The 26,303-nt window shown below is 40.3% G+C and overlaps 1 protein-coding gene across 1 annotated transcript; it reads left to right on the forward strand.

The window, feature by feature from the left end:
• The first annotated feature begins 9,689 nt into the window (after positions 1 to 9,689).
• On the forward strand, positions 9,690 to 13,880 carry FAM177B (family with sequence similarity 177 member B). The gene is given in 5 exon segments (XM_014794713.2): positions 9,690 to 9,984; positions 10,274 to 10,340; positions 12,720 to 12,817; positions 13,173 to 13,284; positions 13,287 to 13,880. Coding segments are annotated over 5 exon segments (513 nt in total). The 5' UTR covers positions 9,690 to 9,813; the 3' UTR covers positions 13,352 to 13,880.
• Positions 13,881 to 26,303: the final 12,423 nt, after the last annotated feature.

Here is a 26,303-nt window from a genome sequence, read left to right on the forward strand (position 1 = left end):
TTTCGTTGGAATTATTTTTATTTTTTGATAAATGTTTACATTTATTAAGCCAGTAACAGAGTTAATACAATGCAGAATCGTAATTCTTCACAGTAACATTTTAAAATGACAGATACATTTTGCATCAGTTGTTTCATGCTACATGAGTTCATGAAATATTCAACACTCCTTGACTGATCTGGTTTCTATTTATGTTTGTTGATACTTATCACCTCTTAATCTCAAAATAAGACTTCGATCAGCCTGCATATATCTTTCATAGTATTACCCAGTATGATGCAGTGTTGTCTACTGTGGCAAGCTAAGCTACAAAGCTTATCATTATTGCTATACAATACTCTGTAGAAAACTTCGTACTTTGGAAACCGAGGTGGCATTTTCAGTGCCATATAGATGTACTCAGAAATAAAACCATATTCAGAAATATTTTCCAGAGTAATTGTGCTTTAGAAAATACCACATTTCTTTTTTAATATGTGCATAAAAATAAACTTGCAATGTCACTTTGGGTAACCATAAGTATGTGTCTAAAGACTTTTTATTTGATATTTGAATAATTTTCTTAGAACTTAAATTTTTATTTTAAAATATGTGTTACAGTAAACGAAAGGGATTAAAATAATGTGGAAGGGGGTGCCTACTCTGTGAATTATAGATCAGAAAGCCACATTTGATCGCACTTACCGGAAAGGCTAGAGCTGTTACAATGCAATTCAGTGTGTGTGGTGCTTGTGATGTGCTTGAGGTAGCTGTGAGCTCGTGTCCTCACTCGTAGAATGCTCCCCAGGGAAAATGTTAAATCACCCAGTCTTTGCTTCGGATTCTTGAGTGCAGAGCCTCTCAACTAGTTTTCCTCAAGCTATTAATCTCAGCCTTCTGGGGCTAGCTGGGCAGGGCCTAAGGTGACTGGAGCTCCTAGGGTGGTCACCTCCAGAATTTCAAAGAATTTCCTACATCATCTGTCATGGTGTAGAAAAAGTTGGGAAGCACCCCAAAGGGACAGGTGTGTGTGTAATGTCGCTCTTACTGACGGTGGTTGGGGGCACGTGCAGGGTTTAATACTGAAAATATATAAAAATCCTGCTAGGTCATGTTCTGTCAGCAGTTCTCAAGGAGGAACAGTGGTTTGTTTACACATGTGTTTGTTTATTCATATTTTTCCTCGCTCTACCCTGCCGGCCCCCCCTACCCCCACCCGGTAGGGTGAGTCACAGATTGGAGTGGGCCAATTGCCTCAGGGGAAAGGGCACGGAGAGATTGGTAGTGAGCACTGCTCTGTGAAGTGGCGCTTTGGGTGTCCCATCTCTGCTCTCACCAGAGGGGTGACCTTCAGAGCACCTCAGGATAAGAGAGAAAGCAGGTGGCCGGCCCCGTGGCTTAGCGGTTAAGTGCGCGCGCTCTGCTACCGGTGGCCCGGGTTCGGATCCCGGGCGCGCACCAACGCACCGCTTCTCCGGCCATGCTGAGGCCACGTCCCATATACAGCAACTAGAAGAAGGATGTGCAACTATGACATACAACTATCTACTGGGGCTTTGGGGAAGGAAAAAGAAGGAGGAGGATTGGCAATAGATGTTAGCTCAGAGCCAGTCTTCCTCAGCAAAAAGGAGGATTAGCACGGATGTTAGCTCAGGGCTGATCTCCTGCACAAAAAAAAAAAAAAAGGGAAAGGGGGCAGCGGGGAGCACTGGCAGTGGCCCAGGTGAACCAGGTTAATTAGCTCCTGTGTAATTACCTGGTGCCAGTTCTTGGCTGCATTCTAACCTGGTTCATTTGAAAACATTTTTTTGATTAATGAAAACCAGAAGAACTCTAGGAAATTTTAGTTCTTATACCTTCCTGAAGTTAAATGCAAGATGTGGAACTAGTGTGTTATTTTGTTGATACCGATGACAATGCTGTGTTTCAGTGAAGGACTTAGAATGAAATGATTAATGTGTAAATGTAATGAGAAAAGTATTAAACAAAAGGTAGTCATTTTAACATCAGGAAATAAAGACAACTACAAGTCTGTCCTCTCCTTGTTTTTTCCAATCCATTGTGTAGTACCTTTTACCACCGATGAAAAAGAACTAAAAGTATGATTTATTTATTAAAAAAATACTGAATTCCAGCCATGTGTCAGGTATTGTAGGGGCAAGATATAGCAAGGTGCTCACGGGTAAAACCCTTCTCACTGTGACCGGAGTGTGGGGTAGGGGAGGGAAGGGAAGAGGGAGACAAACAAGATAAGAGAAATGGAGAGTATGTCTAATGATGATAAGTGTTAAGGAGGAAAAAATAGAACAAGAGGAGGGAAGATGCTGAGTGGTGGTGAAGGGAATGGGAAGTTGCCTGGAAAGATAGGGGAGCTCAGAGCAGACCATTTGAATTAAAGACCTGAAGGAAGCCGGGGTACAAAGTCTAAGGGAAGAAATACTGGTCCAGGGAACAGCCAGGACAAAGGTCCTGTGGGGGAGAGAGTGTGTGGTCAGGGAACGACAGTAAGAGGCCAGCGTGGTTGGAGTAATGTGAGTGAGATGGAGTAGTACAAAATGAGGTCAGAAAAACACTGGGGGCAAGATCTACAGCCTTGTAGGCCATTGTAAGGATTTGGCTTTTACTCTGGGGGAGGTGGGAACCCTCTGGAGAGTTTGAAGCAGACGAGTTGATACAGAACCAAGTGGGCTTGCCTCCTGGTGAGTTAAATGAGGCTCTACACCAGTGGAAGTTGTCTCACAAAGTAAAGTGTATTTGCAGCAAATAGGAGGCCATGAGGAATCATTTCCAAAGTCATGGTGTCCCTGAACAAAGGGACGCAGGAACTTTTATTTAGGATAGGGAATGAATATTCAAAAGAGAAAGGCGGGTACACTGCAGATTATGGTAATGAGGCTTAATCTCCTCCTGAAGAGAACTTCATATTAAAAATAAGGCAAGGTCATGGGCATAGCTCTTGTAGGGAGGCTTGTAGTTTCAGGGTGGTTGCTGGTTGTGTCTCCTTAACATAAAAAAACAACTTGGAAAAACAGTTGAATGCTTCCAAATCCACCCTTGAGTTCCTTGCAGCACTAGTCAGTGACAGAGTGACATGCTCTGATTTAGGATTTAACAACTCTGGCTGCTTTTTGAGTATAGACCTGAGGGGGCTAATTAGGAGGATGCAATAATCAAGGTGAGAGATGATGGCTTAGCCCAGGGTGGTGGCAGTGGAGTGGTGGTTATGAGGATTCCAGGAATATCTAAAGGAATTTCCCAAAAGATTCAATGCGAGGTGTGATCAAAGGAGAGGAATCAAGAATGACTCCAATGTTTTTGGTCCGAGCAGCTGAAAGAATAGAGTCACCATTTATTGAAATGGGAAGACTGCTAGAGGAGGGGGGTGGGGTGCAGGAGGGAGAAGGGTGCACTGAAAGTATGAGCAAGGATCTAGACATGTCAGGACTGAGAGGTCTGTTAGACATCCAAGAAGAGACGCCAGATAGACAGCGGGGTCTATGAATCTGAGATTCAGGGGGTAAGTCTGACCCGGAGATAAAAATGTTGCATATCAATGTGTGTATAGACAGTATTTAAAGCCACGGGGCCAAATGAGATCATGAAGGGAGTAGATGAAAAAGAGAAGAGACCCAATCACTGAGTGCTGATGCTCCAAAATGGAAAGGTCAGGGAAATTATATGGTCTGTTAATTACATTATATACTTAGGAACAATCCTTGATAAACCAGATCTGGGGTTTTAAGAAACAAAAAGAAGAGGTGCTCATAAGAATTAAACTGAGATAAACCGCATGTTTTTTCAGAGGACTATTTGGCCCTCTGCAAGATCTCTTACAGACCATCCGTGTCTAACCACCTGGTGTGAAGTTGGCAATGCTCCCAAGGTTTTTGTAAATAAAAATAAGTCTATTCCACACTGGTCAGGATTGAGCCCCCTCTATGTGGCAGGCACTGTGATTACAAAGATGAATTTGGCATAGCACATCCTCAAGCGTCCATTAGGTGGCAGAAAAGCATTCACTAAATCGACTAGTTAAGTCTCTCTCTCTCTGTCTCCCTTTGAGTCCTCTGAATTAAAAGATGTATATGTCTATTTAATGCACAACATTATTATCATGAAGAACAGAACCTGGTATTTTCTTCAGAGAGCCAACAGATATCATTAGTCTGTAATATAACAGAGATGAGCCAGGTGTATGGAGGATGGAGTATGTGTGTATGTTTCATTTGGTTTGGAAATGTATGAGTCAGGAGATGGTCTTGAGTTGAGTACATTGACTATAATGACACTGTTAGGCCTTTAACTTTTTATTTTATTGTGAGGAAGATCAGCCCTGAGCTAACATCCATGCTAATCCTCCTCTTTTTACTGAGGAAGACTGGCTCTGAGCTAACATCTATTGCCAATCCTCCTCCTTTTTTTCCCCAAAGCCCCAGTAGATACTTGTATGTCATAGCTGCACATCCTTCTAGTTGCTGTATGTGGGACGGGGCCTCAGCACGGCGGGAGAAGCGGGGCGTCAGTGCGCGCCCGGGATCCGAACCCGGGCCGCCAGCAGCGGAGCATGCACACTTAACCGCTAAGCCACGGGGCCGGCCCCTAGGCCTTTAACTTTTGATGTTTAAGATTGTTAGCTTGGGGCAACGTGGGGAGGAAGGCACAGAGAGCAGAAAGCAAAAAACCCTCTTGAAAAAAATCAGTAAGAGGTCTTGGCAGTAGCTTTATGTTTGAGCTTTCTGCAATACACCAAATCACTAAATCACGTCTCTGTTTCAATTTAGAAGTTACATCTGTTCCTACTCTCCTTAAGGCACTGGCCCCCAAACTTGTCTGCACATTGGGATCACCTGGGTACTTGTGTGTGTGTGTGTGTGTGTGTTTTACATCAATAAAACATATACTTTATTGAAAAAGTGCAAATACAGAGAAATGAGCAGAGGACCTGGGCACTTTTTTATTCAAAAATAACTGATGTCCATGCCATCTCCCACTGCCCAGAGATTATGATTTCAGTGGTCTGGGGTGTGGCGTGGCCTTGGAATTTTTTAAAAGACTCTTGGATGATTCTACCATGAAGACAAGTTTGAGGGCCACTGGGTTACACAATGACGAATATGTAAACATAACTGACCTTCCCACAACTCAAACACGTTCCACCCTGCAAGATACACGCAAGAGAACACTTCCACGTCAGCGTATCCGAGGGCTCCGTATGGCCTCAGCCTGGTTTTATTAATTTATCATCTACCGAACAACCCCTGGCACCAAATTTTGTACTACTTTCAAAACCAAACTTAAAGCGATGAAAGAAAACGCAGAGGAATAATAGAGGTGAGTTGCTTTTTGAAAAAGTTGTAATTTTCTTTTAATAGTTACATAGAATGTGTTTTATTTCTCATGGCACTGACAATATTTACTTTTGCGATAGTGTTAGGCTTAGCATATTGTTGGTCTTAAACACTAAATTAAAATGGTTATTTTTTGGTGCTCTTTGGCATCAGAAACTAAATGGTAACAACTCTTCTTATTTCTTACCGAAGCTCTTTTGTGAAACACTGAGATTAAGTCACGGAAAAGCGTGTCTATCCTTCAAGTCTCCTCAGAGGACCCTGAGCTGGGCAGGTATCAACTCCCCTTGCTGCGGGTGACAAATTTAACCCTTGAGGTCTCTGGCAACTCTGGCCTTTGACAAGGGCATAAACTCAGCATTGTACCAATAAAATTTGGTGATTTAGTCATATATACATATGAATATTCATATGTATATTTATACATATATATGAATATTCATATATACATAGGCATATGTATATAAGAATATATATGCATATATGTGTTTAATCATGTTTGTATTGCCCATAAAATCTTTTTAAAATTCAATCTGCTAGTCTTCATTTTGATAGATTGCTGATAATTTATTTACATTTATTATGATTACTGATTTATTTGGAATTATTTCTAGTATTTTATTTAGTGTTTCCATTAATCCTGCTTTTTCTTTGCTCTCTTTCTACCCTCTTTCCTGCCTACTGTTGAATTGATTGTTTCTTCTCTTTTTTTTTCTTCTACTGGTTTTGAAGCTATACATTCTAATTCCATTATTTTTTTAGTTACCTTTAAATTGTTAACATGCATACTTAACAACCTATTCCAAAACAATACTTAAAGAGATCAACTCCTCATATTTTTGTTATTGTTGTCTAATACTTAATATTGCTTTGTTTTTACACTGCACCCTACTGAAATAGTGTTTTGAGAGTCAATACTTAAGATTTTTCACTCTGTTTACTAATTTATTTACCTTTGTTTCTTGCATCTTATTCTTACCTCTGGGTTCGATTTCCTTCTTGTTGACATACAATTTTTTATTATTTATCTTTCAGTGAAGATGTAAGAATGGTTAACTCTCAGTTTTTGTAGATCTGAGAATGTCATTATTTTACTCTCTCCCTGTAATTGTTTAGCTAGGTATTGAATTCTTTTTGGCAATAATCAATTGTCTTCTGCTCCCAATTGTTGCTGATCTGAAGTCAACAATTGGTCTAATTGTTATTCCTTTCGGAGTAATCTGCCTTATCTATTGTCAACTTTAAGATTTTTTTATAATTTCCATGATCTAGGTTTGATTTTATTTTTATTTATCCCTCTTAGTATTCTTTACATTTCTCATATTTAAAGATTTGTGTCTTTCTTCAAATATAGAAAATTCATAGCCATTACCTCTTCAAAATTACCTCCCTTGTTCTTTTTATTCACTTCTTCTGGAACTCCTAGTAAAGATTTATTGAACTTTCTCATCTATTCTTTATATCTCATAACTTTTCTTTCATGTTAATGGAATATATATTTCTTGATGCTGTGTTATGAGAGATTTCCTCAGATTTCTTCACTGTGTTTAATCTGTATCCAGCCTATCCCATGTTGACTATATATTTCATTGCTAGAATTTCTGTTCAGCTCTTTTTCAAATCAACCTATTCCTTTTGGATATTATAATGTTTTGCTTCCTTTATCTCTTTGAATCTATTAAACATATTCATTTTAAAGTTTCATGTTGTTCTATTATTCCTAATTCTTGCGTGAAGACTCTGCCAATTTTTTCATCTGTTGAACCCTCCTCATGATGGCTGGTTTCTTCGTGTGCTTTTTCAGTTTTTGCAATGAGCACACCCTCAGCTTCACTTCAGGTCCCCACACCATGTGGAGACTATGAATATGGGCCACATGCCAGCACGTGGTACTGGCCAGGGGTTCCAATTTTTTCAGGTGACTGTTTCTACTCACGTTGCCAGGAGATGAGAAATTATTTTGCCACTTTTGCAGGCCAGTAGGTGGTTTTTCTAGTCCATGTTTTATAGATAAGATAGTCCTTTTATTATTTTAGTTTTATGTGGGTAGCTTCATTTCAGCCCCCCACACTCATGGTGATCTGTGGTTTGGATTCTCTTCTCTCTGCACCAGTCTTAAAACTCTGGCCCCAAGGCCTATATCTGTTTCCGAATCCCCAGGAACCATCTCAGCTTCAGCTCAGACTTATGATTCTGAGTTTTCTCTTTTTCTGACACTTAGGCTGGCTTCCTTCTTTTTTTTCCTTCCTTCCTTCCTCCCTTCCTCCCTCCCTGCCTCCCTCCCTCCCTCCCTCCCTCCCTCCCTTCCTCCCTCCCTCCCTCCCTCCCTTCCTTCCTTCCTTCCTTTCTTCCTTCCTTCCCTCCTCTCTTTCTTTCTTTTCTCTCTCTCTCTTTCTCTCTTTCTTCCCTCCTTCCCTCTCTCCTTCCTTCCTTCCTACCTTCACACCTTCCTCCCCTTCTCCTTTCCTCCCTTCCCCTCTCTCTCTGTCTCTTTCTCTCTTACTTCCTTAGTACAGCCTGATTTAATGTTTTGTTTGTTTAGTTTTAGCCAGCATTTCTGTGTGTTTGGAACAGGAAGGAGAATTCTTCCACGCCAGCTCAGTCTGCTGATATAATCTTAAAATATATTAAATATTAGCTAAGACAATAGTGTGCTTACCACATTAGAATAGTGCCTGATACCATTAGGTAGTGCTAGGTACTTAATAATAGCTAGCTTTTATTAAACACTTACTATTTGCTAAGAATTGTTCTAACTCTGTGTCTTTAGTCATCTAATCCTCAATTTTGTAAGGCTGGTACTATATTCACATACATATTCAAACTATATTATTCTTGTTTTATAGATGAGGAAACCAAGCACAGGGATATTAAGTAATAGGATTTTGAACCTAGGCAGTCTGACTCCAAGCTTGTCAGCTTTTTTAAGATTTCATTTGTTTTTTTTTTTTAAAGATTTTATTTATTTATTTTCCCCCAAAGCCCCAGTAGATAGTTGTCTGTCATAGCTGCACATCCCTCCAGTTGCTGTACGTGGGACGCGGCCTCAGCATGGCCGGAGGAGCGGCGCGTTGGTTCACACCTGGGATCCGAACCCGGGCTGCTGGCAGCCGAGCGCACGCACTCAACCGTTAAGCCACGGGGCCGGCCCTAAGATTTCATTTGAATACAATAAAATTAACTAATATTCAGTCTAGATTCAATTCATTTTGACAAATATGTTACAGTTGAGTAACCACCACTACAATCATAGTATCTATTAGAACGTTTCCGTCACCCCCAAAATTTCCCTTTTATCCCTTTGTAGTTAACCTCTTTTGCTGATCCTCTCACCCCTAGCAAACACTAATCTGTTTTCTACTACTATAATTTTGCCTTTTCTAAAATATCACATAAATAGAATCATATAATATACACTGTCTGGTTTCTTTCACTTAGCATAATGCTTTTGAGATTCCCTCGTAGCATTGCAAATATTAGTTGTCCCTTACTTTTAATCACTGAGTAGCACTCCATTGAATAGATATACCACATTTTGTTTATCCATTCACCAGTTGATGGACACTTGGATTGTTTCCAGTTCTGGGCTCTTGCAAATAAAACTGCTATGAACATTCACATACAAATCTTTAGATGGATATGTGTTTTCATTTCTCTTGGGTAAATATGTAGGCATGGAATTACAAGATTATATGGTAAGTATATGTTTGACTTTTAAGAAACTGCCAAACTGTTTTCCAATGTGGCTGTATCACTTTGCATTTCCACTAGCAATGAATGAGCATTCTAGTTGCTTCACTTACTCTTCAACCCGTGGTATTGTTAGTCTTTTAATTTTAGCCTTTTAGTGAGTGTGTTATGATATCTCAGTATGTTTTCAACTTGCATTTCCCTAATGACTAATAATATTGAGCATCTTCTCCTAAGTTTATTTGGCATCTGTAAATCCTCTTTGGTAAAGCAGCTATTCAAATGTTTTGCTCATATTTTAACTGAGTTGTTTGTATTTTACCTATTGAATTGCAATAGTTCTTTACATATTCTGAAAAACGTCCTTTATCGGATATATACACAGCAAATATTTTCTCCCATCTGTGCAAAGCCTGTACTCTTAACCACTACTTCTACTGCCTCTCAATATTGATTGAAATTATTGAGGAACTTCCACAGGGCTATGGCCTCTTCCTACTAGCAGTTGTGACTTTTGCAATTAATAAGGGGTAAAGGAATCCTGTTTAAATTTTTGTTTGAAGACCCAAAGTTCACATTTTCACTACTAATTGAATCTTTTCCATTTTGGTACAGAGCTGAACAGTCCTCTCTTGGATTTGAAGAATTGATGAGATCACAGCTGTGATTACCTCTGAACTCTCTACCTTTACCATCCAATTGAAAATAACTAGACACCTCTCAGCTATATAAACACTGCCCTGGGCAACTTGCCCTAAGGCGTCTTGTTTTGAATTTACTAGTTGCTTTGTTTCCTATGGAAAAAGACGCTTTCCAGCAGTTAGAACTAGAGAAGAATGGATCTTCCAAAAGAACTACTCCCAAAAGAATTATCCATTTTGTAGATGGAGACATCATGGAAGAATATAGCACAGAGGAGGAAGAGGAAGAAAAAGAGGAACAGAAAGTGAACTCAACACTTGACCCTGTAAGCTTGGAATATCAATATTAGTGAACATGGGGGCTGAGTGAATGCCAGATTAAGCCAGACAGGATTTGTAGAAAATATAGTTTTAAGCTAACTCTTTGTTCTCCTTGGTTTGCTTTCTAGGTCCATCTATAGTCAACTCATAATTTTGATAATCTTAGTTTTCTCTTCTATGAGACAAGAAATGGCACATATTATAAAGCATTTTGAGATCTCTACATGAAAGACTCTGCAATCACCATTCCTATTATTAATTACTCTAACTTGATTTCTCTCTTGTTTTTTTCAGTCTAAACTTTCATGGGGGCCTTACCTATGGTTTTGGGCAGGGCGAATAGCAAGCACCTCATTTTCTAGTAAGTACTGCTAAGGTTACTTTCTTCTGTCCTAAATATGACTTATGGACTCGCAGAGTTAGATGGGACTTCCAGTAGTTTAATCCACCCCACGGCATTCTGAAGAAGTGATAATCTGGTCACTTCTAGATCTAGTCTTGAACATTCCCAATGGCATAGAATCTCACATCTTCAGGCAGACCCTTCCATCTTTTTTTAACTCTTGTTAGTAAATTCTATCTTATACTTTGTCTTCTTTTAAAGCTATTCCCATTGATCTTAGTTGTCTTTCTTAAGGCCATACAAAACCAGTCCTGATTCTTCTCTCACAGAACAGAATTTCAAATATATGAAGACAATAGCCAGGCCTCCCTGAATTGACTCTTCACCTGAATAAACTTCCAAATTTTTTTTAACTATTGTTATATGCCACAATTCCAAATTCCCTCGTCGTAGTCACTCTATTATAAAAATTTATTATTATAAATAAAGAGCTTTATTGACCCATCCCAGGGGCATCATGATGGCTTAACTGACCATAACAGATGAAAAACTAAATCTTATTTTGTTTGACTTTCATCAATTTTCTTTAAAACACAATTGGCAACATCTAATCACTCATTTCCTTCTAACTTGCATATACTTGCGTATACAACAGGGAGGAAAACAACTTTAAAAATCTGAGAAAATATAAAATATAGCTTATAGGAATTGCCCTTCATTCATTCATTAAATAAGCATTTATTGAATGCCAATATGTGCTTGGCACTGTGCTGAACTCTGGAACACAAAGACAAATGACAATCCCTGCTTTCAAGGGACTCAATATTCAATGGATAATATAGGCCAGTAAACATCCTATAATTATAGTTTGTTGTCACGATTGCCAAGATGGATGGAGCACAGAGACTATAGACGGGGAGACTGGAGAATGCTGACATATGGAGGAGATACCTTAAGAGTAATATGAGAGTATGTCTGGTGAAGGCCAGCGTGAGGACCGTGAAAGTGACTGGGGGGGGGGTCTTTAAATTTCAGTAAAAAGTAATGATGGAGTGATTTAGTCAAATGGTCTGAGCTTTAAAGGAATAAGCGCTTTTACATCAGGATGGAGGGTTAGTGATTTGGACGTTACTTTGGGAACCCAGGTGAAATACCAATCTTACCTCAACCCTAATACATTGGCAGAAGAAATGCTGTCTTCCAGAGAGTTCTATGCTTTAGTAAGGACAAGATTGTTTGAAAAAGTGAAATGTTTTGGAGGGAGGGAGAGAGCCTTTGGAGATTAGGTCAAGTGAAAGAATAAAACTCTCGAGACAGCAATATGAGATCGTGAAAGAGAACAGGGACCACAGTGACCTCCATGCTGGGCCTTGACTTCAGATGGCAGGGACAGGACGCATGGAGAATAAAGCTGCCTTCAGTGTTCCCAACGGAACTGGAGCGTTAAAGTGCTTCTGCTTGGGGCTTCCACATTGTGCTGGAAGCATAAACATGCGTGCAGTCAGCACTCTGGTCTCTACACAGAGACTTTGGATACAGCTGGACCCCAGAGGACACTGGTAATTAATTTTTTCAATTTAAAATTCTAGTAGGTCATAAACAGGAAAACTTCCTACAGTTTATTCTAATATTTTAGAAACTTCCCTTATACGTGTGTACTAGGCACCATGGCAAACAAACAGATTAAAGACCTTGAGTATTTTTTAAAAGATAAAACATATAAAAAAATAGCATCATTCTGATGGCCTATATGAACAATATGAGTCACGGAAATCAGAAAGTCCTATAATGGGGAGGTCAGATGTCCTATAATTTTGAAGGGAAAGATTTCTAAGAGACACCTTCAGGAAACCACTCATTATTCACGCTAAACCTTTACCCCTGACTCGAGCAATCACAGCGCTGAGCCTGCAGGCCACCTTGCTACTGTGACTGAAGACAGACAAGGACGGCCTTAAACTGCTGCTAAGAAGGAGTTTGTCTTGATGCATGGAAGAATTTCTGACATGGGTCTTAGTAACACTGGATTGAATTTTCGGTATAATTTGAAATATACTCACAACTGATGATCAGCTGATATGCATGGGGATGGGCAGCATCTATTCTGATTGCTCAGGACCAATGCTGTACCTGTTACTAAGTATTTTGAAAGTCTCTCCTTATGTATTCATCTGGAAAGGATAGTTTAGATGGAATCCCACGTGAAGATAGATTTAACAAATTCCCTTCAAGCCCTCGAATTTTGGGGGAGTCCAGAGCAGTTGAAATCTTCTGTCAGCCTTGAAGTTGAGTGTAGTAATAGATCACTTGTAGGCAAGTTTAAATTCTTGGCACCTCAACTGACTCTAAGCATCAGTTATTAACTCAACTTACCAAAGTTCTTGTTCTTTCTTTTAGCATGCGAATTCCTTGGTGGAAGATTGGCTATCTTCTTTGGTCTTACTCAACCCAAATATCAGTATATGTTAAATGAGTATTATAGAACACAAAATAAGGTATGTGACATCCTGATGGGGACACTGAGAGCCCTGAGATGGGACGGTGGGTTGCTCTCATTTCAGGCCCGTATAGAAAAGTGTTTTCCCACCTGGTGACCATGTGCTACAAGTTCACTGAGCTCCCATAGTCAGACTGACTTGTTTCTCTAATGCCCCTCACCCCGTGACATGTCTTCATATTTGCCTCTCGCATGAGAAGTTAGAACGTCAGGAGACAGGTTGGAGAAGGTAGTCGAGTGTGAAGCCTGAGATTGCTTAAAGGAGAAGCTTCTTACAAGGTGTCTCTACGAGAGGGGGAGTTCAGAGGTATTTGGTTTACAGTTAAACTTTTCCTTATTTCTCTCCATACCAGGAATGTGACAAGGAAAATGAAGGGAATGGATCAAAAGCCCAGCCAGCCAAGGTTCCTAATGAAAAATGTCACCTGGAGGCTGGGGGCCGAGAGTACGGAACCAGACGAGAGGAAATTCAGAGTGCGTTTCTCAGTGGAGCGCCTCCTCCAGGGAGGGTCTGGCGGCAGATTCCAGCTAGTAACAGGCAATAGGCCTGTACCTCCCCTGGATCTCTGTTCCTCGGCCATTGATTACCATGGCAACAGCACCACTGGTAGAGCATCTGAGCCAGATCTGATCTTAATCTCTTTGGGATTTACTCTCCAGCAGCCAGGAATTGCAAGCAATAATGAGAATAATTGTGGATTCTTTCTCAATCTGAATGTTTATTTATAAGCCCTGCAACCCAGCTCCACCCCAGTGATGCAAGCCCTGTTACTTGTAAGTAGTTAGTATTGACATTTGCACAGTAGTATAAATGCCTTAAGGAACTTGGGCATGGGAGTTTCAGGCTGAAATTCCTTGTCATGGAGTTAGGGTGCAGAAAAGAAGCTCTGTTCCTCGGAAGAAACTTTGGGCATCATGAAATCTAAATAAATCCCCTTTCAAGGCTTAACATAAAGTGTATCCTTCCCTATAGTCATCTTGGTTGGGGCTTGCTTTGCAATAAGCAAACATCGTTAATAACTCTGTTACAAGACATCCAAGTCTTTGAGAATTGGGTGCATTTTCCCCCAAATGATTAAAAAATAAATAATCTAAGCTGTAGAAAAAGTATTTGGAAAAAAATGGATGATTTTCTTGTTTATTTGTCAACGAATTTTCAAAACCTGGAAAGATCAACCATGGAAATCATAGCTGGATAACAGAGGTTGTGCTGGCCAAAGGGGGCTGTGATAAAACAGAAATACACAGGACTTGCAGTAATAAGATCTGAGTTCAAATCTCAATTCTACCATTTACTGGTTGTGTGATTTTAAGTGTCTAGATTTCTGAGCTGTGTGATTTCTCAGTGTCTAGACACTGAGAAAGAGTGTCTCTTTCTTTATAAGATGCGGGTGGCATTTATTTGTTCCTTGAGAGTTATTGTTAAACAAAATGAGATAATAAATGTGAAAACACTTTTAACACTGTGAATATTAGTTGTTAATACTTAATTAATGGCTGTTATAGACTTTTCTATTGAAGGGCTCCAAAGCACCGTGCCATTTGGAATTCACACCCTTGTATAGTCCCGCCTCCATTGACCCTGCGCTTGCCCATGTAACTTGCTTTGCCCAATGAGAGAGCAGCAAGTGTGATGCAAGTGGAAGCTTGATAAGCATTTGCACATGGGGGCTTGTCCTCTTAGAAAGCTCCATGTTGTAAAGAAGCTCGGGCTAGACTTCTGAATGATGAGAGGCCACATAGAGAGAGGTACCAAGGATGAAAGATCATCTTACACATTTCAGCTCCAGCCAAAGTCCTCACCAAATGCAGCCACATAAGTGACCTCCTGCTACCTTACAGGGAGCAGATGAACCACGCAGCCGAGCCCAGTCACCCCGCAGAATCATGAGACATAATAAGTCATCGTTGTTTTAAGTTTTGTAGTGGTTGGTGATGCAGTCATATATAACCGAAATAATAGCTCTAAGAGAAGGGGAAATTGGAATTGATTTGATATGAAATTGAGGACAGACATAGGCCTGGAGAATAAGGTACAGTTAACTGAATATACGAGGGTAGGGTGGGTTATGTGGCATAAACACACAACTCCAAAATCTCAGTGGCTTAAAACAACAACAGAGCCTTTCTTTGTCATGAGAAGTCCACTGTCAGTTCAGGTGGCTTCCCAAAGTGCTCTCCACGTGCTGGCTCATGTGCATGCTTCTTTATCTTATGGTTCCTCCGTACTATGATGCTCTCAGGGATGCTGAAGCAGAAGGGGAGTGGGGAGTGAAGCACTGGCAATCAATGTCTCTGCTAAGAATGAATCATGTCACCTCTGCTTTTGTTTCTTCCACCAAAGCAGGTCACATGGCCACAATTCACTTTAAGAAGTGCGAGCCTCCTAAGACAGCTGAGAAAGGCAAACCCTTGTTTCTAGTGGCATAAGGGATCAACAACAGGCTCTAGCGTCAATATGACATGGGTTCAGTCTCAGCTCTGCTGCCTCTTTCTAACCCAGGGGCCCTGTGCAAGTTACTCAACTTCTCAATGTTCCCATGTGTAAAACAGGTTTCATATAGGAAGAAAATCCAATGTGAACTAGCTTATGCAACAAAAAAGGATATTTTTGGAAGGATACTGAGGTATCTCATGGGCCCCAAGGGCAAAGCTGTTTCAGTAGGTTTAGAACAAATCTGACAAGCTGATAACTAAGCAGTACTCTCTCTCCATTTCTCATCTTTCTTACACATGAGGAAGAAGATCAATCCATATCTCTTTTGTTTTTTAATCTTTGCTTATGTATTTACTTTTATTGAGATATAATTGACATATAACATTATATTAGTTTCAGGTGTACAACATAACGATTCAATATTTGGATATACTGTGAAATTATCACAATAAGTCTAGTTAACGTTGTTACCACACATAGTTACAAATGTTTTTTTCCTGTGATGAGAACTCTTAAGATCTTCTCTCTTAGCAACTTTCAAATATACAATACAATATTATTAACTATAGTCGCCATACTGCACGTTACATCCCCAGGACTTATTTATTTTATAACTGAAAAGTTGTACCTTTTGACCACTTTCATTCATTTTGCCCACCCACCACCTCCCGCCTCTGGCAACCTCCAATCTATTCACTCTATCTGTGAGTTTGGGTTTTTTTGTTTTTGTTTGTTTGTTTTAGATTCCACATATAAGTGAGATCATCCAGTATTTGTCTTTCTCCATCTAACCTATTTCACTTAGTATACTGCCTTCAAGATTCATCCATGTTGTTGTAAATGGCAAGATTTCCTTCTTTTTCATGGCTGAATAATATTTCATTATATATATATATATATACCACATTTTTTAATTCATTCATCCATCGATGGACACTTAGGCTGCTTCTTTGTCTTGGCTATAGCAAATAATGCTGCAATGATCATGGGGATGCATATATCTTTGCAAGTTAGTGTTTTTGCTTTCTTTGGATAAACACCCGGAAGTAGAATTGCTAGATCGTATGGTAGTTGTATTTTAAATTTTTTGAGGAACCTCCATACTGTTTTCCATAGTGGCTGCACCAATTTACATTCCCACCAACAGTGGAACCCTTTTCTCCACATTGCGGCCAACACTTGTTATTACTTGTCTTTTTGATAACAGCCATTCTAATAGGTGTGAGGTGATATCGCCTTTTGATTTGCATTTCCCTGATGATGAGTGATGTCGAGCACCTTTTCATGTACTCATTGTCCATTTGCATGTCTTCTTTGGAAAAATGTCTGTTTAGATCCTCTGCCCATTTTTCAATTGGGTTGTTCCTTTTCTTGCTATTGAGTTGTACGAGTTCTTTATATATTTTGGATATTAACCTCTTATCAGATAGATAAATTACAAATATTTTCTCCTATTCAGTAGGCTGCCTTTTCATTTTGTTGATGGTTTCCTTTTCTGTGCAGAAGCTTTTTAGTTTGATGTTGTTCCACTTGTTTATTTTGCTTTTTGTGTGCCTTTGCTTTTGGTGTCAAATCCATAGCTCTTTAGAACTCATCTCTTCAAACAACTGCTCCAATTCCACACATATGAGAAATAAAACGTGATTAGCCCTTTTTGCTCAGGTGACCATCCCTCATCCCATCAATTGTGACCAGGGAGGTGGAGTCATGTAGGAGCAACATGGTTATAGGACGTATTTCCAGCTGAGCATGGCTCTCAGGAAAAAGAGATTCAAGTGAACTAGGTAGATACATCCTATGACTGTTCTGAGAATAAGATGTGAAAACTGAGAAAAAGCACATGGCTCTGATTAGGTACTCAAATCATAGTATCAATTATAATAATTAATATTGATGAGAATCCTGGTATCATGGAGTCTGAATGGTTTATCCCCACTAAGAAGTCAGTCTTAGTTCTTCACCTGACACGCCCTGTTAGCCCAATTTCAAGATGAAGTAAATCCAAGGGTTCTAGGATGTGGCAGAAGGGGTGGCCAAGTCCACCAGTTAAACATTGGTTACTTGCGTCTCAGGCGTCAGGTCACACTAAAACTCTATCCCTGGTTTATTTGTTATTTTGCTTCAGAATACACTCTGTGATGGACTCTTTTTGACTTTTCCACTTTTCTCAAAAATTCAGTGGTACCCTAGAAGATATCCACTTATTGCTGATTCTAGAGAACTGGGCAAACCAAAGTGTGGTATTCATAGGAGTGAATTTTATCTAGCAAATGTTACACTCTCAATCTAATTTTCTTTCCACTGAAAGAAGGGAGGTTGCCTTCTCTTATGGTCAGTGACCGTATGCAAATCAGTCAAATCTTGAGCTAAATATCATAAGGAAAACAAGTAGAAACCAATGCCCAGATCTTACCAGCCTGTGCTGCAAGATAAGGTCACATTTCCTTTAATATTAAAATTAATTCATTCCTTTAATATTAATTGGGCATCTCCTATGTGCCAGTTACTGTCTTAGGTGCTATCAACCAAACAGACAAAACTCTCTACACTCCTGTCGGCCTTAAGATCTGCAGAGCTAAATTATCAGGAAGTCCAGTCTTTGTGTGGTCATCCTCTCAGGTGGCCTCCAGTAATCTCCACCTCCTGGTATTCACACTCCATGTACCCCTTGGCACACTGAACCAGGATGGTCTATATGACCAAGAGACTATGTCAGAGTGATGGTATGACACTTCTGAGATTGTTATGAGACACTATGGCTTCTGTTTTAATCTCTCTCTTTCAATGATGGATCACTCGCTCTGGGGGAGACGGCTGCCATATTGTAAGGTTACTCATGCAGCCTATGGGGAGGTCCATTTGGCAAAGAGGAGATCTTGAGATCCCCAAGCAACAGCCAGTGAGGGACAAAGGACTGCTGACAGGCCTAGTTTCCCCCACAAGCCACCATAGTGTCACCAATCCTCTGAGAAGGGTCTTCGCCCACTACCTGGTCCCGGACTGAGCCACATTTCCTGTAGCTTCAGAGAGCTGCATGGCACTGGCAGGAGCAATTCCTTCTCCCGAACCAGTCCCCAGGCAGCCTTGGCTCCAGCAGCAGCCAGGAATCCCACGTGTCTCTTTGGAGGAAACCTCGCCCAGCCCCGCCCCACCCTGGAAATGTTTTTGAGTTCCACCCAGCTCTGCCTTAAAGGGGAAGAGGCCACACTGAGTAGATTAGGGCTTGGAATTAGGCAGCTGCCTTGGTCCCCATGCGCCTGTCCCCGTGATCTGGAATCTCACCACGCTTGAACTATTCCAGATCCTTAACTACCCAGAACCACATGACAGGAGCACTTCAGCAGGCCTTGGGGAGCCATGGCTCTCAAGATCTTTGATGCTATTGACTGGCCTAACCAACTAGATATTCTCCTGGGTAGAGGCCCCCACCCCCCACCCCTCTGCAACATGATCTGATACTGTGACTGCAAAGGTGGCAAAAGCCATTCCCTGTTTGGTCACGCTGCTGATGTGGACCTGGGCTCCTCCAGCAATCAAAGCTCCCAGGTGTCTCTTATTGGAGAAAATTCTGGGCAGCCCTCCCAAGCCCCACCCTGGATGACTTTGGACTTCCCTGCAGATCTGTCTTCAGGGGGAATAGGCACCATTGATTAGGTTAGGGCTTGGAATATTCCAGAAGCCTTGGGTCTCCCAAGAGCTGGCACTGGTCGTCTTGCCTGTCAGAACTCTTGAACAGTTCCAGATCCCTGGCTACCCTGAATCACAGGGCAAGGGCATGCTCAGTCAACCTTTCAGCAAGCCTCGGGTAGCCACAACCCTCTAGTCATCTGATGCTGTAAGTAACCATAAGTGAGGCCATCTTGTTACACTAAATGGCCCCAGCCCCTCCCTTGTGTGACTACTCGCTGTTCTGCATGTATTCCAAAAAATTCACGTGCTCTCCTGATTTATGGCCTCCACTTACATATGTACTCCCCAATAACCTGATAAATTAAAAACTTTGTTCTATGAGTTTCTCTCCAGGAACAGGCTGACCACAGGCGGGAAACACACCTACAAGGTATCCATCACAGCTGACAGAAGAATGGAACAATATGATGCCTGGAGCTTGTCATGCCTGGAGACCAACATCCCTGGGCTCCCCTCCTTACTGCCCATTTTCCCTGTATAACTGCCTCAAGATTCTGTAATCCTTGAAGATGACTCTTTGAGACATTAGTTACCTGTCTTCTGATTTGCTGGCTAATCTAATTAAACTTCGTTTCTCGATCTCTAACCCGTTGTGATTAATTGGCTCAGATTGCCGTGAGCAGAACAAGCTCATTGCTTGGTATCAATGCCATGGCCAGCCCAACAACCTGGATATTCTCCTGGTTGGAGGGGACCCCCACCCCCACCTCTGCAATGTGATCTGATGCTGTGGCTGCAAAGGTGGCCAATAGTCACTCCCCACCCGGTTGTGCGGCTGATGGGGACCCAGGCCTCTCCAGGAACTAGGGCTCCCTGTCTTCTCTCATTCCAGGACAGCCTGCTCCCACCAATCAAGGCTTCAGAATTCCTGGGATATCTGGCTCCAGGATTAATTGGAGCCTCTGTGCAGATGGGGACTTGGACATCAACAGAATGTGCTTAGAAGATGATCTTCCTGTAGCCTGCAGATTACTGCAGCTTCAGCCAACAGCCTGCTTACAACCTCACAGAGACTGTGAGCCAGAACCTCCCAGCTAAGCCCCTCTTGGATTCCTGACTCATAGAAACTGTGACAATAAATGTTTATTGTTTTAGCTGCTAAGTTTTGGATGATTTGTTACACGGCAATGGATAACTAATGTATTTTCTATTCCTCAATATTCATAAAACCTCCTAAGTTACTCATCCAAGAATCATCATGCTCCCAGAGGCCAGGAATTTTGCCTTACTCCCTAAGGCTAGACTGAACTCCCAGAGCTGTATCAGTTCTGCCTCTTACCTTACTGTGTTATGCTGCGACCTAACCAGGCAACCGCCTCCTGCAAATTTAGTGTGGCTGCTTCATTTGTCACCAGTGTCAATTCCCACATTTTTTACCTGTTGATTCACCCAGGTGGGTCTCCACGTACCAGGGAAAACACTTCTCTGTAATATTAGTTATGAACAACCTCCCCCCACCAAAAATTTAGGCTTCTAGAAAGTACAACTCTCTAGTGACATAGCTCTTTTACTCACACACCCATAGCCATTTTCCCCAAAGCACAGTCATAACGTCAAGTTGATTCAGTAGGAAGGGAGTCTACCATTAGCCATACACTATAACCAGAACCAACACTCCCTACCAACAATCTACACAATGGACAGTACTTGTCCACCAGTCCAGGCTCCCCGTTTCATGGTGAGTTTCCTCTTGGGCCTTCATTGTCCTTTCATGCCACCTATTCTTGGTCAGTATCATCCCAGTCTGTCCCACCTCATTTTTTTTTTTTTGATGTTTTAATGGTTTCTAACATTGTGAAATTTTGGGTTGTACATTTTTGTTTGTCCATCACCATATACATGACTCCCTTCACCCCTTGTGCCCACCCCCCACCCCCACTGCCCCTGGTAACCACAGTCCAGTTTTCTCTGTCCATGTGTTGGTTTATATTCCACATATGAGTGAGATCATATAGTGTTTGTCTTTCTCTTTCTGGCTTATTTCACTGAACATAATATGCTCCCGGCCCATCCATGTTGTTGCAAATGGGACGATTTTGTCTTTTTTTATGGCTGAGTAGTATTCCATTGTATATATATATACCACATTTTAATCCAATCGTCAGTCGAGGGACACTTAGGTTGCTTCCACTTCTTGGCTATGGTGAATAATGCTGCAATGAACATAGGGGTGCATAAGCCTCTTTGGATTGTTGATTTCAGGTTCGTTGGATAGATTCCCAGTAGTGGGATGGCTGGATCATAGGGCATCTCTATTTTTAATTCTTTGAGGAATCTCCATACCGTTTTCCAAAGAGGCTGCACCAGTTTGCATTCCCACCAGCTGTGTATGAGGGTTCCTCTTTCTCCACATCCTCTCCAACATTTGTTGTTTTTTGTCTTGGTGATTATAGCCATTCTAACGGGCGTGAGGTGGTATCTTAGTGTTGTTTTGATTTGCATTTCCCTGATGATTAGTGATGTTGAGCATCTTTTCATGTGCCTATTGGCCATCTGTATATCTTCCTTGGAGAAGTGTCTGTTCATTTTCTCTGCCCATTTTTTGATCGGGTTGTTTGTTTGTTGTTCAATTGTGTGAGTTCTTTATATATTATGGAGATCAACCCCTTGTCAGATGTATGTTTTGCAAATATTCTCTCCCAGCTGGTTGGTTGTCTGTTCATCTTGATTCTGGTTTCATTTGTCTTATAAAAGCTCTTTAATCTGATAAAGTCCCACTTGTTTATTTTTTCTTTAGTTTCCCTAGTCTGGGTAGGCATGTCATCCGAAAAGATTCCTTTAAAACCAATGTCAAGTAGTGTGTTGCCTATATTTTCTTCTATGAGTTTTATAGTTTCAGGTCTCACCTTCAGGTCTCTGATCCATTTTGAGTTAATTTTTGTGAATGGCGATAGCACATGGTCCACTTTCATTCTTTTGCATGTGGCTGTCCAGTTTTCCCAACACCATGTATTGAAGAGACTTTCCTTTCTCCATTGCATGTTCTTAGCACCTTTGTCGAAAATTAGCTGTCCGTATATGTGTGGTTTTATTTCTGGGCTTTCAATTCTGTTCCATTGATCTGTGTGTCTGTTTTTGTACCAGTACCATGCTGTTTTGATTACTATTGCTTTGTAGTATGTTTTGAAGTCAGGGATTGTGATGCCTCCTGCTTTGTTCTTTTGTTTTAGGATTTCTTTAGCTATTCGGGGTCTTTTGTTGCCCCATATAAATTTTAGTATTCTTTTTTCTATTTCTGTGAAGAATGTCATTGGGATTCTGATTGGGATTGCATTGAATCTGTAGATTGCTTTAGGTAATATAGACATTTTAACTATGTTTATTCTTCCAATCCACGTGCATGGGATATCTTTCCATTTCTTTATGTCATCTTGGATTTCTTTCAATAATGTCTTGTAGTTCTCATTGTATAGGTCCTTCACCTCCTTGGTAAGATTTATTCCTAGGTATTTTATTCTTTTTGATGCAATTGTAAATGGTATTATCTTTTTGAGCTCTCTTTCTGTTAGTTCATTATTAGCATATAGAAATGCAACTGATTTTTGTAGATTGATTTTGTATCCTGCAACTTTGCTGTAGTTGTTGATTGTTTCTAATAGTTTTCCAACAGATTCTTTAGGGTTTTCTATATATACAATCATGTCATCTGCAAATAGTGAGAGTTTCACTTCTTCGTTACCTATTTGGATTCCTTTTATTCCTTTTTCTTGCCTAATTGCTCTGGCCAAAACCTCCAGTACTATGTTGAACAGGAGTGGTGAGAGTGGGCAGCCCTGCCTCGTTCCTGTTCTCAGAGGAATGGCTTTCAGTCTTTCCCCGTTGAGTATGATGTTGGCTGTGGGTTTGTCATATATGGCCTTTATTATGTTGAGGTACTTTCCTTCTATTCCCATTTTATTGAGAGTGTTTATCATAAATGGATGTTGTATCTTGTCAAATGCCTTCTCTGCGTCTATTGAGATGATCATGTGGTTTTTATTCTTTGTTTTGTTGATGTGATGTATCACGTTGATTGATTTGCGGATGTTGAACCATCCCTGCGTCCCTGGTATAAATCCTATTTGATCATGGTGTATGATCTTTTTAATGTATTGTTGTATTCAGTTTGCCAATATTTTGTTGAGGATTTTTGCATCAATGTTCATCAGCGATATTGGCCTGTAATTTTCTTTCTTTGTACTGTCTTTGTCTGGTTTTGGTATCAGGGTGATGTTGGCCTCGTAGAATGATTTAGGAAGTGTTCCATCTTCTTCTATTTTTTGGAATAGTTTGAGAAGGATGGGTATTAAATCTTCTTTGAATGTTTGGTAAAATTCACTGGAGAAGCCATCTGGTCCTGGATTTTTATTTTTTGGGAGGTTTTTGATTACTATTTCAATCTCTTTACTTGTTATTGGTCTATTCAGATTCTCCATTTCTTCTTGGTTCAATTTTGGGAGGTTGTATAAGTCTAAGAATTTATCCATTTCTTCTAGATTGTCCAATTTGTTGGCATATAGTTTCTCATAGTATTCTCTTATAATCCTCTGTATTTCCATGGTATCCGTTGTAATTTCTCCTCTTTCATTTCTAATTTTATTTACTTGAGCCTTTTCTCTTTTTTTCTTAGTAAGCCTGGCTAAGGGTTTGTCGATTTTGTTTATCTTCTCGAAGAACCAACTCTTTGTTTCATTAATCCTTTCTACTGTTCTTTTGGTCTCAATTTCATTTATTTCTGCTCTGATTTTTATTATTTCTCTCCTTCTGCTGGCTTTGGGCTTTGTTTGTTCTTCTTTTTCTAGTTCTGTTAGGTGTAATTTAAGGTTGCCTATTAGGGCTTTTTCTTGTTTGTTCAGGTGGGCTTGTATTGCTATGAGTTTCCCTCTCAGGACCGCTTTTGCTGCATCCCATATGGTTTGATATTGTATGTTATCATTTTTGTTTGTTTCCAGATAGTTTTTGATTTCTCCTTTAATTTCATCAATGATCCATTGGTTGTTCAGTAGCATGTTGTTTAATCTCCACATTTTTGTCACTTTCCCAGTTTTTTTTTCCTGTTTCATTTCCAGTTTCATAGCATTATGGTCTGAAAAGATGCTTGTTATGATTTCAATCTTCTTAAATTTATTGAGGCTTGCTTTGTTTCCCAACATATGGTCTATCCTAGAGAATGTTCCATGCGCACTTGAGAAGAATGTGTAGTCAGCTGTTTTTGGATGGAGTGCTCTGTATATGTCTACTAGGTCCATCTCGTCCAGTTTTTCATTTAAGTCTACTATTTCTTTATTGACTCTTTGTCTGGATGATCTATCCATTGCTGTAATTGGGGTGTTAAGATCCCCTACTATTATTGTGTTGTTGTTGATTTCTCCTTTTAGGTTTGTTAATAGTTGCTTTATGTACATTGGTGCCCCTATGTTGGGTGCATATATATTTATAAGTGATATGTCTTCTTGATGGAGTGTCCCTTTTATCATTATATATTTCCCTTCTTTGTCTTTCTTAACCTGTTTTATCTTGAAGTCTACTTTGTCTGATATGAGTATGGCAACACCTGCTTTCTTTCGTTTGCCATTAGCTTGGAGTATTGTCTTCCATCCTTTCACTCTGAGCCTGTGCTTGTCTTTACTGCTAAGATGTGTTTCCTGAAGGCAGCATATTGTTGGGTCTTGCTTTTTAATCCATCCTGCTACTCTGTATCTTTTGATTGGAGAGTTCAATCCATTTACATTTAGGGTAATTATTGATATATGAGGGCTTAATGTTGCTGTTTTGTCACTTATTTTCTGGTTCTTTTGCATTTCCTTTGTTTCTTGTCCCATTTGTTTTGGACTGCCAATTCAGTTTGGTTGTTCTGTCTTATGATTCTTCTAGTTTTCTCTTTGTTTATCATATGTGGTTTTGCTTTGATTATTTGTTTAGTGGTTACCTTGAGGTTTGGGCAAAAAATCTTGTGTATGAGATAGTCCATTATCTGATGGCCTCCTATTTCCTTATACTAAGTCAATTCAGTCACTTTCCTCTTCCCCTTCTAAGTTGTTCTTGTTATACCTTCTTCTATCTTGTGTTGTGGCTGTGTGTTTACACTGATGAGGTTAAATTTATGTGAATTTCTTCCTTTGATCTTGGAGTTTAGTATTTAGGTGGTTGCTAACCTATTCCGGTAAAGATCTACTATTTCTCTGATTTTGTCTACCTACTTTTCTCCTTCCTCCAAGCTTTGTGTTCCCTTTCTCTTCTTTTTTTCAGGCCTGAGGGCCTTCTTGAGTATTTCTTGTAGTGGGGGGTCTCGTGGCCATGAACTCCCTTAGCTTTTGTTTATCTGGGAGAGTTACTATTTCTCCATCATATTTGAAGGATATTTTTGCTGGATAGAGTATTCTTGGCTGAAAGTTTTTGTCTTTCAGTATTTTGAATAAATCATTCCAGTCTCTTCTAGCCTGAAAAGTTTCTGTTGAGAAATCCACTGAGAGCCTGATGGGAGTTCCTTTGTATGTTATTTTTTGTTTTTGTCTAGCTGCCCTTAATATGGTTTCTTTGTCGTTGACCCTGGCTAGCCTTACCACTAGGTGTCGTGGTGAAGGCCTTTGTCTGTTAATATATATAGGTGTCCTGTTGGCTTCGCTTACTGGTATTTCCTGCTCCTTCCCCAGATTTGGGAAATTCTCAGCTATTATTTCCTTGAATAGGCTCTCTGTTCCTCTTTCCCTCTCCTCTCCCTCAGGAATACCTATAATTCTTACGTTACATTTTCTAATAGAGTCAGATATTTCTCGGAGTCTTTCTTCATTTCTTTTTAGTCTTAGTTCTCTCTCCTCTTCCATCTGGAGTATATCTGTATTCCTATCCTCTAAAGTACTAATTCTTTCCTCCATATTGTCAGCTCTGTTCTTTAAAGATTCCAGATTCTCCTTTATCTCCTCCATTGTGTTCTTCATCTCCATCAGCACTGATTGGTTTTTCTTTATGATTTCAATCTCTTTTGTGAAGAAACTCCTAATCTCATTGAATTGTTTGTCTGTGTTGTCTTGTATTTCGTTGAGTGTTTTTATGATAGCTATTTTGAAATCTCTGTCATTTAGTTTATGGATTTCTGTGTCTTGGGGTTGATTTCTGGGTGCTTGTCATTTTGTTTCTGGTCTGGTGATTTCATATATTTTTGCATTGTGGTTCCTGTGTTGGTTTTGTTTTTCCTCATCCTGGAAGTCTCTGGTTGCAATTTCCACCTGCCGCCACTGTCTGGTGGTAAAGGGCTGTGTAGTCTAAGCCCCCTGCGCTCTGCCCCGGTTTTTCTGCTGCGATCCGCAGTTTTTTTTTGTTTTTGTTTTTGTTTTTTCCCGCTGCGATCCACGAGTCCAGTCTTTTGATCAGGTCTGCC

Source organism: Ceratotherium simum, chromosome 36, assembly GCF_057802395.1.
Source record: "Ceratotherium simum simum isolate JZ-2026a chromosome 36, ASM5780239v1, whole genome shotgun sequence".
Lineage (NCBI taxonomy): Eukaryota > Metazoa > Chordata > Mammalia > Perissodactyla > Rhinocerotidae > Ceratotherium > Ceratotherium simum.